General features: G+C 45.0%; 1 protein-coding gene across 31 annotated transcripts in view; it reads left to right on the top strand.

The window, feature by feature from the left end:
* mical3a (microtubule associated monooxygenase, calponin and LIM domain containing 3a) overlaps positions 1-14,836 on the top strand; it is a 94,444-nt gene that overhangs the window by 55,037 nt on the left and 24,571 nt on the right. For 17 of the 31 annotated variants that reach the window (XM_037107998.1, XM_037108001.1, XM_037108002.1 and 14 more), the window contains 17 exons: positions 329-525; positions 709-827; positions 950-1,012; positions 1,163-1,339; positions 2,628-2,729; positions 5,071-5,181; positions 5,703-5,765; positions 5,971-6,084; positions 6,226-6,330; positions 6,734-6,847; positions 7,293-7,397; positions 8,555-8,662; positions 9,101-9,287; positions 10,380-10,474; positions 10,661-10,754; positions 13,892-14,087; positions 14,487-14,782. In XM_037107998.1, coding sequence (XP_036963893.1) covers positions 329-525; positions 709-827; positions 950-1,012; positions 1,163-1,339; positions 2,628-2,729; positions 5,071-5,181; positions 5,703-5,765; positions 5,971-6,084; positions 6,226-6,330; positions 6,734-6,847; positions 7,293-7,397; positions 8,555-8,662; positions 9,101-9,287; positions 10,380-10,474; positions 10,661-10,754; positions 13,892-14,087; positions 14,487-14,782 — 2,246 coding nt within the window. Of the gene's footprint in view, positions 1-328; positions 526-708; positions 828-949; positions 1,013-1,162; positions 1,340-2,627; positions 2,730-3,054; positions 3,181-5,070; positions 5,182-5,702; positions 5,766-5,970; positions 6,085-6,225; positions 6,331-6,733; positions 6,848-7,292; positions 7,398-8,554; positions 8,663-9,100; positions 9,288-10,379; positions 10,475-10,660; positions 10,755-13,891; positions 14,088-14,486; positions 14,783-14,836 lie in introns of those variants that run through there. The other 14 variants (XM_037108021.1, XM_037108022.1, XM_037108028.1 and 11 more) reach the window with 8 other exon arrangements.

The following is a 14,836-nucleotide window of genomic DNA, read 5'->3' on the forward strand; positions in this document are numbered from 1 at the left end:
ATGATCATATAAAAGATATTACTACATGGGATTAGGAACACTTCGTTAAACACAATCTGTTGTAGTGTTCTTGAAGTTTTGTTCACAAGTTTTGTCCCAACTTTGTTTGGAATCGAGGTTGTGGCTTCAGTAGTGAATGCGTATGTGTAGCCTGCGTGTGTGTCTGTGCTACAATTACAGGAGCAGCATAGATTACAACTATTGAGATGAGTGTTTATTGCTTTATGAGCAATTTACCCTCTTCTGCTCGTCCCTTATCTTTTGCTATTGTGATTACCACGCCTTTCCCGTCCCATCTCATTCTCACATTTGATCTCTTTGGACTCAGTGACTTTGACTCCCTGGACGAGCGGGATCACGAGAAGAACAACCAGCTGGGTTTTGACGTGGCGGAGAGGGAATTTGGCATCTCGCCCTGCATGACTGGCAAGGAGATGTCTTCTGTGGTGGAGCCAGACAAGCTCTCTATGGTCATGTACCTCAGCCAGTTCTACGAGATGTTTAAGGACACAGTGCCACCCGGAGGTGAGAGTGGGTGATGCAGCAGAGAGAGCAGTCTGGTTTTGGGAAGCATTGTAATTACACAACTGTTATCTTTTCCCAGATGCTGTGAAAACATAATTACCCGTAATCCTGAGAGGGTTTAAAGAGACTTTTCATGCTTTATCTTCTTCTTCCCTTTTTTTTCCTTTGTGGATTTCTGCTCAGATAACCACAACTTGAGTCCCGAGGAGAAGGCAGCACTGATAGCCAGCACCAAATCTCCAATCTCCTTCCTCAGCAAACTTGGACAGAGCATCGCAATTTCTAGGAAACGAAATCCCAAGGTCAGTGGCTGAGAAACGCTTGTTGGCATCCCCCTTCGTCCCTCGTGACGGATTAAAAATGGCACTTCATTACTTCATTGTTGTAGTAGGAGTAAAAATAACTCATGACTTGTCATCAACAGGACAAAAAAGAGAAGGATGTTGACGGTTTGGGGAAGAGAAGGAAAACCAGCCAGTCTGAAGATGTGAGTAGTTGTGACAGCAAAGCGTCTCAGATGCTGATTATTGTTTTGAGCAGCCAATCCAACCAGAACAGACTAATTAATCCCACTAGACGGACGGCAGCGTGCAAACATTTTCTTTTTTTTTCGCACTCTTTTTCTCCTTGCTCTCAGGAGGAGGTATCCAGGAGCGGTCGTGACGACAGGCCGTCTGTCCCAGCCATCCTGGCAGAGAGAAAAATGGACTCCTCCGCTGTGGGGAACCACAACAAAGTCAAGGTCATGGCCACCCAGCTGCTCGCCAAGTTTGAGGAGAACGCTCCGGCGCAGAATACAGGACTCAAACGACAGGTATGGAGGGAGTTCTTTATATCGTGGTGTTAAAGTTGAGGATGAGGAGGGACGGAAAGATTAAGAAACAGGGAATAAATGACCAGACTTTTCCGCTGTCATTGTGGTTTGTTTTCCCTTTCAATCACTACTTTGAGGAAACGTACATTAGATCGGACGCTGTGTGGCCTCTGGTCTCATGATGGACGAGCTGTAGGCCGCTGTATTAATGAGCTGAGGCCCAGAATGCTAATATTGGTCAGGCTGAGTATTGTTCCTGAGTCATGTAGGCGGCCTCACTGTGCTGACAGGGCTCGGAGTGCCGGGGTGAATTGGTTCGCGGTGCTTTGGTTTGCTTGCTACTGAAAGTGGGAGGGAGGAGTGGGCCATAGGGACACTAGACCATATTGTTGAAGAAGAGAAAGACTCTCAACTGTTGCTGTTTCAGAAAACCTCTTGTCCCTGGGTATCTTGGAATAACTGCTTCTGATCCAACTTTTTTTTTTTTTATATCAAAGGCAACATTATGCTCACTTTCAGGTTCATGATTTTATTTTGAGTCACTACTAGAATAGGTTTACATGCTTTAAATCTCAAAAACACAACAATTTTCTCTGTCTGCACTGTCTGAAATGGTCTGTTTTCAGCTCCTGTCCCCTTAAGGCCCCTCTTCCTGAATACACAGTCTCCTCTGATTGGTCAGCTTGCACACGCCTGAGCCACTGCTAACACAATTATTATAACATGCCGAAGTTGCTGTTATGATTTAATTATGCAAATATGTGACATTGTGTCTTAGTGTGATGTCATAACGTTACGGCAATTAAAGTGGGGACGACCGACGATGCGTTTCAGGAGCAGTGTTTTCTGTGGGAGAGGGGAGCTTCTGTTGGAACTTTGACCTTTTTAATTTTCAAGATCTTTTCCATGCACAAGAACCAAAAAACTAAATAGCACAATGGTCTCTGTTAAAGCTTCTGTTTGTGTGTTGTTCTTGCCATCAGAAAGTCTCTCCTCCCTTTCCATCTATTATTGATATACGGTCTGCATGCCATCTACTGTGTAATTTCTCTCACTGCTGTTATAAATACTTCACAGCTCTCTCAGCATGATCTTCTTATGACTCTCTGTCATTTCCTCATTACTTTTGCACACGTATTTTCCAACCACCATGACTCCATCCGCCTGTGACTCACTTCCTTCTCTCTGTTTTCTCTCTCTCTCTCCCATCCTGGACTGTTTCATGATGCCTTGCATGGTTTCTCTGGGCCTTTTCACTGGTCACTCATCTTTATCTGACCACAAAAAGGGGGAGTCTCTGCCCAATCTGGACCGCCTTTTACCCCCTTCCCCACCCCAAACCCCTGTGAAAGAGCCAGTGTGCCTGGCACCTGTCCCGGCATGGAGAAAGGTAAAGAGTGGTCCCGCCCAACGTTATCCCCTTAGAGACTAACAACTACTAGACCCATCTAACCGTAGACCATGTGGTGTGCCGTAGTGGGGGAAACTGCTTTGTTTTGACCTTCACTAGTCTGAGTTTCACCTTCTCCGTAGACAGTCTGCAGATCTGTTGTTTGTCGTTTGGATGAATTAACTTTATAGCTCTTGTGGTGTGTTTAACGAAAACAGAGCGTCTTTAATTCCTTAAACAGATAGCTGTGCAGTTGTGTGTGTGTGTTTGTGTGAGAGCGACACCATCATGGCTTCTCCTCCTTGCTTCTCCTGTCCCGGTTCAGAGACGCACACAGCAGCAGGAGAAGCTCAGCATTCGCTACAAAGAAATGGTCAAGTGTCAGACACTGCCCTGCAGAGGGGAGCAGGTAGGCGTAGCTACACTGGCCTGGTAGTCCTCCAACTCCCCTCGCATCCCATTAGACCAAGATTCACCCCCTGTGTGAGTAGAAACCGATTGGATTTTCAATCGAGACGCAAAGGGAAGGGAAGGTGGCCTCAACAAGCCCAAAACAACTTGTCTGAACTCAGTATTCTCAAGATCCTGGAAGACACCCACCAGAACCTAATAAGCCTCAGGCGATTCAGTCAGCCAGATACGGTGTCATGACTTTGAAACCTTTGTCGCCAACTGTTCAAACTCTGTGTTACAAATACAAAACGAAACAAGATTCACCCACATTCATATTTGCAAAGACAAGTAACAGCCCATTGAATGGTGGGTTTGTTCAGTCAGTTGTCGGAAGGAAATTTACATAATACACGGCCATAAAATGTGAACATACCACAAATTGTTGCGGGAGAAAAAAAACTAGAATGAATAATGTGTTGCCTCTTTATTTTACTTGCTTTCGAAAACAAATGCGCATGCCAAGCAGAGCAAGATTTCAGCACAAGAGGGGGTGGGGCTCATACCGTTGAATGAAAGTTCCTTATGGCAGCTTTAAGATTGGAAAAAAATGAGACCAGATGAGGAAAACAGAAACTGAGCGGGCAGTCTTCTTCTCTAACGTCTACAGTCCCTCTCTTTCTTGTCACCTCTTCTGCTATTTTTGTACGACCTGAAAGTTCAATGTTTCCCGCTGCGTCTCTGGCCTCACCATGAAAGTAGATTAAGCGTGCTATTTACCCCTTAGGTGTGCGGAAACGTCACTTACTGATAAACCAGATCCCAGCCCTTCATTCACTCCTCTAGACTCGGTAGAAAAAGACCAGCTGTAGGCAGCTGCTGGTCATCCCGCTTCACTTTTCTGTCAGACTCGGCGCCAGTTTTCTCCTGCTGATGCTTGGAAAGCTGTTTTGTCTTGTCGCTAGATTAAGCGTTCGACCTCACAGACGTTGATTTAAAGCTTCAGACTCTCCTGTTTAATGGGATTTAGTCTGCTGCTGCTCTTAAATGTCCTCTCACTGCACAGTAAGCCTCAAGCTGCTGAGCAAATTAGCTGATAGTCACTTGTAAAGAGATGTATAGCTACCTTGATAATCCTGAACATTTCTCTACACACATGTCAGGCCTTGTCTTTAGGAGTTTGTTACACCCATTTTCTGTGGTTTGTTCTGTGTTTTGATGTCTAATATAGAAGAAAATATTGTATTTAAAGGTGCGATATGTAAGAATTTAGTTGAAAACGTTAACATTTTTTAGTAAAGTTAACAACAGAATGGGAGGAAATGACAGTGAGTCTTTTGACGCCACTGTATTATTCAGTTAGCATGCCTAGCGGCTAACCCAGCCTGTCCTGCTGCAAAGCTCCTGTGGCAGTGGTAATGTATGTGCACGTCCACCTGCCAAGTGATCCAGGCTTCCAGTCCTGACCACTAGCTGCACGGCTAAGTGAGCTAACAAGCTAACGGCAGCTACCGTTGGCAGCAGTTTCTGGTTACTCTGGTGATATGCTGCCCCATGTGTGTTCTGAGTATGAATTCGACAGGTAAACAATTCTTACATATTGCACCTTTTAATCTTCATATCAGGGTTAATCACAGCACCAGTGAATTAATTCTCCCTTTTTGCCATATACACTTTGTGTGTGATCTGTGTTTCCGGGGTATTTATTTGGAGATGTGTGTGCCAGTGTGTCGGGACACCACACTAATACTATTAACCGAACTGAGTTTGTGTTGAGCGTACATTTTGCCTATACACTTATGAAAGCATTAAAATGTGTTACTGTCAACTACTGTCAACGACACCAGTCAGGACAATGAAGCATATCTGCTCTCAGCGGTAGATCATCATTCTCATCTTCATTCTCATCATCTTCTGCTGAATGTGCTGTCCATGTCCCTCATCTCTCAAGGCCAGAAGTGGCGCAGACCAACAGTCCAGCTCGGGCTCTCGGAGCTGCCCAAAGAAAACCATTCTGCTCCCTTCTTCCTCCTCCACTTCCTCGCTCTCTCTTCACTCAGAGGTGACACATAGTCTGCTCTATCTGCCTGTCTGTGTTTGTCTGTCTCCGTCACGAATCCACAGATAGCCCATCTAGAGTCCCCCCCACCCTCTCTTGTTCTCTAAAAGGATCCCTTTCCGAGCCTCGGATTTGACCTCCTCAGCGCGAAGTGTAAATAAAAACAAAAAAATACATTTCCCCAAATGAACTTTCCAAAGAGGTTACATTCTTGTTTCACTCCCCGGTGAGTGGGTAGCATGTGTCATTATCAGAGGAGCTGCTTGTTTTCACGCTGCAGGCTGTGTTGTTGGGATGTGACGGCTTGTGAATAAATGCCGACTCAGGGGACTTTGGTTAGTTTTTAGTCTATTGTCAGGCACTGGCGGAGATTGTGCATAACGAGCTGTTTCGCAACACACACACACACACACACACACACACACACAAAAAAAATCAACAATTCCTTTTGTAAGAATCTGTTTACCCAAAGCAGCAAAGCAAAGTGTTAATGCAATGTTTGTCTGCTCATCTCTGCCTTCAAGAATATGTGTAAGGGTCCGGACGAAGAGGAGCTTGAATACTACGAGAAGCCTCTGAAATACGGGGTAGAGTAAACGAATGACTGCATGGATATGTGTGTCCCTCTGTTGTTTTGTGGTTGGCAGTGTTCTAATGAGATACTGGTTGGCGCAGCTGTAAATGGCCGCCTTTAGTCTGGCTTTTTTTCATATAAAAACAGTTTTGTTGAAAGCGTCAGCCATTTAGCTGCGCCTAAATCATCATTAAGACTCAATAGAGCTTCCTTGGCAGGAGTGGAAGCCGCTGCACCTGACAGACCCAGGACCCATTCACATACCTGGTATACAGGAGAGGGCTGAGCGCCTAATCTCCAGGTTTAAGGGCAAACCTGACAGGCCACCAAAGGTGAACACCGTGCATGGATATTTTGTGCATTGGGGATATTTTTTTTAAGCCCTAATACTGCATGTAAACACCACAGTGAACCTATGCAAATCCTCCTAAGTCTAATTCCCTCTTTCAACCATTCCTCTCTTCTCCCCGGAGCCTAAGAAAAAGCCGTCCCGTTTCTTTTTAGAGCAGTGGAAACTGTCCAGCGGCCTCACCGGGAGTCCTGGTTCACCACTGTCCTCTCCTGACTCTTCCAGAAAGGTTCGGTTTTGGTGCCGTGGACTGAAACTCTAACACATCACTGTCTGTTGTGCCAAATAAAACAACCTCTTATGGAAGTTTTTAGTTACCGCACTTGAAGGCTCACTCAAGCTTGCACAGCTCATGTTTATTTACCTCATCTGTAGTCTGTTGTTTTGGTCGTTCTGGTATGTACAGCGTTACTAACTGTAGGGCAGATCTACTCACTCAGGTTTACGTTACTGCGTAAATTAGAGGCTGCCAGCTTGAACTGCGAAAACAATGGCGAACCAGCCCTGTATGGCCTTCACCACAATGACTTGCTTTTTGGAAAAGAGATTTGTTTTTGGAAACACAGAATAACTACAGTTTCCTCTTTGTGCTGTTCATCCCTTGTATGACTAAATCACCCATCTCTCTGCAGGAGCCTGCAAGGCCTCTGTGCTCTGATGATGACATGCCTTTATATGTGCTTAGTATTCAGGAGCGGGCTGAACAGCTCGCCTCACAGTTTGAGGGCAAGCCAGTCCGACCGAAGGTGAAACTTCCCTACCGACACAGAACTGTCGCACATTTTTTTTGGGAGACTTGTCCTGTTGGTCACTTTTACCTTAGACACCAAAATCCTCCATTTGCACACACATCGTTGCTGGCACAGTTAATTAAGCATGTCAGCATTCTTAATACGGGCAGCATGTGAATTGCAACTTACAATAGCAGTGGAACTTAATGATATGTCAGTGGTTGTAAAAGTGATGAAGAGAAAAAAGACATGGGAATATTATTAAATACCAGGAAGGTATAGAACGTGGTCACATTGAAAAAAATCGTAGAAGTAGCGGTGTCAGTACCAGACCGGGCCTATTGGAGAGGGGATGGAGCTGACCAACAGGCTGCTCTCCAAAGAAAAAAAACATTCTTTCATAGCTTAATTTAAGAAAAAGCTTTTGAGAAACGTAACCATCCTCTCTGTCCTTTCATTGGAGCCTAAGAAAAAACCCTCACGGCTTTTTATGGAACAGTGGCGCTTGGCCCAGTCTCCCCCTGAATCTCCCCCCTCCTCCTCCTCCTCCTCCGACCGCAGACAGGTAGTTGCCCCGCACCCGGAAGGAATGTTGTGTGGCGACCCTAACACACAACACCTGCGCTTGGTCTTTCAGCGAGCTGTGTATGGCTTAACATGAATGAAGCTCACCTGAGAAATATTAATATTAACAAACTCATTTGCAGCCAGTTAATTGTTTGTTGTGTAGTTTTTAGCATACTGATGTGCGATCGCTCCGGGAAAAAAAGAAAAAAAAAAAAAAAAGAGGCTCTATCTGAACAGATATCAAAGTGGTGTTTAGCTGGGGCGCGCTTGAACTCAGTTATTCATTCCCACTGTTTTAATGCCAAGGGAGTCCCGAGTAGTTGTTTTGGATTAGAGGAGACGCTTGGCAGCAAAAAAAAAAAAATCTCATCTAGTGTAACTCTCATTTCGACGAGCACAGTTCCAACTGTGGCAGAGTAACAACTTTGCAATGCAGTGGGACCAAAACAGGAGCACATCCCATCCACACTCAATAGTTAGCATGGCGTAGCTTTTCCTCATATTACACGTGACCTCAATTCATCCCCCTGTAGAGGGTAAAGTCATTTCAAACTGGTTTAGACTTGTTCATGATTTAAACTAAAGACAGTTTTGTGTGTTGGCTGCATGTTGAAGCCTGGACGGTTCCTTCCAGCATTTTATCTTTTGTTCACGTTTACTGTTTGGTAACAGCAGTGTGAGCGTGTGTGCATGTGAACAAAAAGTGCACGACGGCTGTATTTGAGGGGTGTAATCAGGGTAAGTTGTCTTCATTAGCGGTGATGTTAGAGGAGCAGAAGTCCATTCAGTGGCTCTCGTCCTTGAAAGTTGATCTCACAAATCCAATAACTCTCCTCGGTGGGACGTAAGTGCACAGAGGAGCTGATGGAAATCAGTCTGCAGTTTGCAGGTGGGGGCTGAATGCACATGAGAACGCTTGAGCAATCAAGCATGGAAACATTGCTCGGTCGTGTATAAACGTCCATGTCAGAGACTTCTGAGTGCGAACGCCTTGTTGTTGTAGCGTTTGTTGCTATACCGGTCGACCTCACACACTCATCCTCTTCCCTCTGTTTGTTTTAATTTGATCTTTCGCTTTCATCCACCGTTTTCTAATCTTGTTGTCCACCTGTCTCGTTTTGTTGTGTTTCTTTTCCCCCCCAATGCTGTTGATAGCGCTATAAAAGGATGTGCACAGGCGGAGTTAGCTCATTGGCTGAGCAGCTAGCCAATCGGCTTCAGTCTCAGGAAGATGCTAAGCCCTTACCTGAGAAGAAGGATTCGGTAAGCATGCTGTCCAAGAGGCAGAAGGCTTGAGACAGCACGTACTATACCAAAGCCTTCACTGGCCAGACAGTGCTGTTTCTTACGTATCATCAATGCAATATGCTGTTGTGGAACTGATGTGTTAGTTTTCTGTCCCGGTGTAACTTTAGTCCACCTCCCTTTAACTTTAGAGTGTGTTTGCTCGACAAGTAATCACAGTTTGGGATACTGCTGTGTTTGTGGCTCACGTGCTCGACGATCCCACATCCTACTGATTAATAACCAGGCCAGGTTCTGTTGTGGTGTTTGTTAATAGATAGTAAAGTAGCTCAGTACCAAGCATATGTTTGTCTTTATGTCTTGATACCAGCTAAATCCTGGATGAAGCCTCTCCCCTCCTCTTATCTCCGCTTCCTACTCTTCGGAAACGCTGATCAAAGCTCTCTCCTTCCACAGGGCTCCCTCAGAAAAGAGTTCCCCGTCAACATCGGCGGCAGCGACGTGTGCTTCTTCTGTCGGAAGCGGGTGTACGTGATGGAGCGGCTGAGCGCGGAGGGGAAGTTCTTCCATCGCAGCTGCTTCAAGTGCGACTACTGCAACACCACACTGCGGCTGTCCTCCTACGCCTTTGATGTGGAGGATGGTGAGACTTTAGATATACAAACATTAGACATAAGGGGGGGGACTCTCCGATCGTTTCCATTGACATCCCATCTGTCATGACGCATTCAGACGCATCAACTCCAGAACAAACATCAGAGAACGAAATGCCAGCTGGGGACGTCTGTCAGCATCTGTGGAGTGTGAGAATATCCGACTCTGGTGCCCCCCTGTGGTTGTATAAAAAACAACAGCCCACGGTAGAGAGACAATACACACAGAGCTGGAAGCAACACGTAGACGACGCTAATTTCACCAGGCTTCTCTCAGTTTTGTGCCGCCTGAATATTTTGAATGCCACTGTAGCTGCGTGGAAACATAACATCTTCAGGCTTCAGGCAAAAAAAAAAAAAAGGGCATGGGGAAGGGCATATTAAATATTAATCAAGGTTCTGTTGCATTGCCTCTTCCTTGCTTAAAAATGTTTTCAGAAACATATTTTTGGGGTACTGTTGAGCAGTAAGACGGGAAGCTTTCCTGTCAGGCCGCCGCGTTGAAAACTGCTGCAAGGAGGACAGAGGGACTCGCACGCAGCGCTGCCATGCAAACCAACATGTCTATGTCTATCACACGGCTATCAAAGTGCAGAACAGAGAGGCTCAGATCACCACACACACAGAGGGAGCCTGACGTCATTCTTTGACATTGGTTGCTAACCCGAACCCTATATTTGCTGCTATATCAATGTTTAAAATTGCGTATATTAAACCTTGAAAGACATTACATTACCTCATATTGCATTACATTACATTGACCCCCGGAGCTGAGCGCAGCCTTGTGATCCCATATTTGCCCTCTCTGGGAGGTGTCTGCTGCGCCGGAGGACAGGCAGCAGATTGTTCATTGAGACAGAGTAGCTGTTTTTCAGACTCGGCCGTGGGAATCAAACCCACTGACGGTCTTCAACAGAACATCGAAGGAAGAATTTTGATTTTTGAATTCTGAAAACAAGCACACGGTCTCCTTCTGCAGAACAGATAAAGCCTGTGGACACCTTGAGGTGACACTTATGCAGTGTATATATTAATCAATGCAGTGGATGTGTTTGTTTATGTGCTTTATCTCTCTCCTCTAGGGAAATTTTACTGCAAGCCCCACTACTGTTACCGTCTGTCCGGCTATGCTCAGAGAAAGAGGCCTGCTCCCTCCCCTGCTCCGATCACAGCTAAGGTACCTGTTTATGTTTACTAGTTGAAATCCTGGTGGAAATCCAGGTCGACTGGCAAATAAAGAGGAAATTAATTGCTTGGTTTATCTTCAAAATGCAGGTGCGCAACATGTGGGAAATTAGATGGTGTTCTGGCATGGTGTGTCTTTTCCCATGGTTGACATCGTCTGTCTCTTCTATGTTTGCAGGAGAACCAGGCACCCCAAACCCCTTCGACGACCGTGGATGCTCCCGGAAGGGCGACGGCAGCAGCAGCCACATCGGCCGAGCTCCAGCCTTCAGGTAGTCCACTTTGCTCTCTTGCTGCAGTGGCTGCGCCCTGCCGTCTGGCCATGGGCGTGGGAGTCCCGCTGCGTACCTTCCGCCGCACGCTCTCCTGGACCTGCCACCAGGTGGCACACAACCCCCTAGGCTCTCCCTTCCTGTGCACCTACTGCATCTACCTCTTCTGCTGTTTCACCATCAATGTCCTGCTCAACCTCCTCTAGCATGACTCTCTCGCCCTCCTTTCCCCTTCCTTACTCCCCTTTACTCTTTGCTAACTAATGTCAGTGGGATTGTACAGATTTAGCTGAATGTATCGACTCACTGAGCCTGCCGAGTGTTCATGTAAACCTTGTGATTCTTCGTCTCGGTGATTGATTCTTTTCCTGAAGATGCAGCATTCTTTCTGTTTCTGTCGGAAGCCATTTTTATGACCCGTGATTGGCCGAGGCTCTTGCAGCATAATTTTAGAAACGAATGGTGCATCTTATATTGATTTATTTTCCTTGGCTTGGAAATTAAAAACAGAGTTGGATTGAGATTTTTCTCGCCAGCTCTCCAGGCAGCAATATTAACCATTTTCTTTAACTCTCTTGGACAGCTTCCTATTCTGATGTCAATGTTAAATGTGGCAGCTACGTGCCAGCTTTCCTTAACTCAAAGTATCAGTTAAAATTTGGCTTGGAGCAACACATTCTTCAGTATGCCTGCCTGCGTTTTTAACGAAGAGCCGAGCTTGATTCTTCTGTGATTGTAACCTCTAGTGGCCTGTGACTGCTCTCTTTTGGCTCTACCTCCTCCTGTGTGATGTGTTTCTTTTGGAGCCTGCTTTGTGATGTGTTTCCTCCTCTCTGTAAGCTGTTTCCCCTCTTAGTGAAACTCACCACACTGTGATGAAGTGCCTGTATCAGTGCTTTTGTGAGCTTTACCTTTCCCCTCCTATCAGAGCAGCTTAAAACTGAGAGCTCTACTAGTGCTTGAATTAGTGCCTGTGATTGGTTCTCTTGTGATCTTTCTCCTCCTGCATCCCTTGACCTCTCACCCCCTCCGACTTAAGATTGCTCTTATGACCTACTTGTGTTTGCTCAGTATATTGAATCCTTACTACATTAAGTGCATTGCATAATACTCTAGAATATAATCAACAAGACTAGAAGGGACTTGTTAGAACAGACTGGCAAGACTTCGTAATAACCATCTTTAATAAACGGTAAATGTATAGTTAATTAAACTTTAGTTAATAGTTATTTCACTCAATAACAAACAGTGAAATTCTTTGTAAACATTTTATCAGGCAATAATTAATAAATACTGTGTCCAGTAGTTCATCTATAAACAGTATTGAAGTTGCAGCTAACTATTATAAATGTTAACGATTGCTTGAGTGTGCAGTACGCAAAAATTGTCCGACTCAAATTCACACTCCCTCCAGAGTTACCACTAACTGCTGCTCACTGTATTCTGTTTATACTTAGACTTGAGCAATTGTTAGCGGTTAGCTCAGTTAGCCCTGCAGCTACTAAAGGAGTACTGGTGTTTACACCTTGGACTGCTAGGCGAAGCAGGATTTCAGGTCCGGGGTCCACCTTTTTAATAAATGGATTCAAAAGCATTGCACCGTTAACTGAATTAACTATAAATGTGCCATGTTTTAAGAATGGTTCTTACAAAGTGTCAGACAAATTAGAATTGTGAGTAAAGAGTAGGCCTGCTGCGTTCTGCAGCACGTTTAGTATCATGATTTAAAATCTTTACGTGTAAACACTATAGTAATACTTCAAACATACGTAACATTAATTCTAGGTTTTAACACTAATTAATTAAATTAATTGAATGAATTGCCTAAGAAAAAAAGTATTAAAATAACCAGAAGTTACACATGATTAACTAGTGTAGGTTTGTTATAGACCAAGTTCATCACTCTTGGCTTCACAATAATGTGAAGTGAAAGTTCAAAGACCTTCATCTTTGTGTTATTTATTAGAGGATAAGGTTTTCATGACTGGTCGCAATACTTTAGTAACTGTCATTCTATAACGAGTTATGTTTTGTTTTAGATATTAAAGATAGATATGTTGGCTAGCCGATAACAGTGCAAACTGCATTTGTTAGCTCACAGGTCGCTGTGACCCTTTAATTTCAGGCTTGGTTTGGATGGAAAAATTAGATTTTCCCCGGAGTATTCTTCACAGTCGTCTCGCGCTTTCAGCCATGCCGCCTTGTTTAGATTCAAGCAAAGAAACCATTGCATCTGTTTGACCACATTCCTCATCCACACACCTTTACATATTCTACTGTGTCAAACATCACACATTCATCGTCACACATATCCCTTCTTTAGAGGATCTACACGCAGTTCGTTGCATATATTACTGTCAGGAATTTCGACCTCGTTAGGGGATTGGAGTGAGTGGAAACACATTAAGTATAGTAACGTGTTGAATAACTTGTTTGATCCATTCCACTGGCATTCACAAATAAAATCTGAAAGTCAAGTTTCAGAAATAAAATTCGGTTTTAAGATTTGCCTCTCAGGATGGGAAAAAGGCAAGGCACCAAGCTTGTATTGGTAACTGTAGTGTGACAGAACTATTTTAGAGTGTAATAGTGTTTAGTGATGCTATTTTGTTGTAGGAATATAAAACAAACACAATAAATTCGATTATAGATTAAATTGGTGTGTCCTGGTCAGTTTGTCCTTAAATTACATTTGGTGTAGTGGGAGTAAGTGGGGATGTGTATGGAAACGCACTAGTCCCGGGGGTTGGATGTGTGATGGATCTGATGCTGCTAGACTGATAATGTTCACGCACAAACATTGTCAGTTTCTCATTAATTTTTCAAAAATAATGACACAGTAGATTTGTTTCAGTCAACACTACACACACACACACACATACACACACACACACACATACAGACACACACACACAGATACAGATAAAGTTAAAAGTCGCCCTTTCAACCACTTCGGCATGACTCTGCAGAGGGTTATGTTCTCCTCTGCTCCTCTCCTCACTATCAATGCACATACCTGATTCTCAGATTTATTTTTTTATTTTCTCTCTGCCCTCTCCCCTCCAACCTGCTGCCCAACCCCGATGTCACCATCACACTTGCGGTCTCGAACCCTTACGCTCGATCTTCAACCCCAGCACCGGAGGTCAACGGCCTGCAGGAGCCCAGCCTAGCCAAACGTCTGCGGGGGACTCCAGAGCGCATCGAGCTGGAGAACTACCGTCTGTCCTTGCAGAGGGAGGAGGAGCTGGAGGAGGTGCCAGAGGAGACGCTGGCAGAACACAACCTCAGCAGTGTGCTGGACAAGGCCACGGACGCAGACCTGGGCTCCAGGTAAGATTGATGATGAAAGCTTCCTGTTTCTTGAGAAGCTGGAACCAGTGATTTTTTTTAAATTATTATTATTTTTTTTAGATCAGCTCAGGCACATTGTATGAGTGTTATTGCTTTGTTTCAGTCAAGTGAACTTCATCAGGCATGACATTCATTATCTCCTTGTCTGTATTTTTTGAAGTGTACGCAAACTTCACTTCTTTAGCCTCAAAAATAACTTAATTGATCACAAAGTAGTTGCCACTTGACTTTCTATTGCTCCGCGTATTACGATTCACTTGACTTCTGCCTGAGTTGTAAATGAGGGTTGTACGGAGGCCCAGAGAGGAAAGCGAGAGGGAAATGCAGCTGGAAAAAGTTAATTCTTTCACTGAGACTCGGTGTCTGTTCTCCCAACAGTAGCTCGGAGTCGGACATGGAGGAGGAGGACGAGCAGGAGGATCAGGATCAGGATCAGGAGGAGGCGGAGGTAGAGGGGGAGGCGGACCAGCACCTCGGCAGCCCCTCTGACCTCGGCGGCGTTCCCTGGAAGGAGGCTGTGGAGCTCCACGCCAAACTGAGGGGCGACCAGAGCGAAGACGGCGAGGGCGAGGCTCCTGCCGACACAGTCAGCAGGGACGGGGAGTTGGACGAGGAGGATGAGGATGAGGAGGAAGATGAAGACGAGGAGGAAGATGAGGAGGAGTCAAGCGATGGTAAATTTGTTTTGCAGTCCTCATGTGATATTGAGATCGTTCCCTTGAAGGCCA

This window comes from Acanthopagrus latus, chromosome 8, assembly GCF_904848185.1.
Source record: "Acanthopagrus latus isolate v.2019 chromosome 8, fAcaLat1.1, whole genome shotgun sequence".
In the NCBI taxonomy this organism is placed as follows: Eukaryota; Metazoa; Chordata; class Actinopteri; order Spariformes; family Sparidae; genus Acanthopagrus; species Acanthopagrus latus.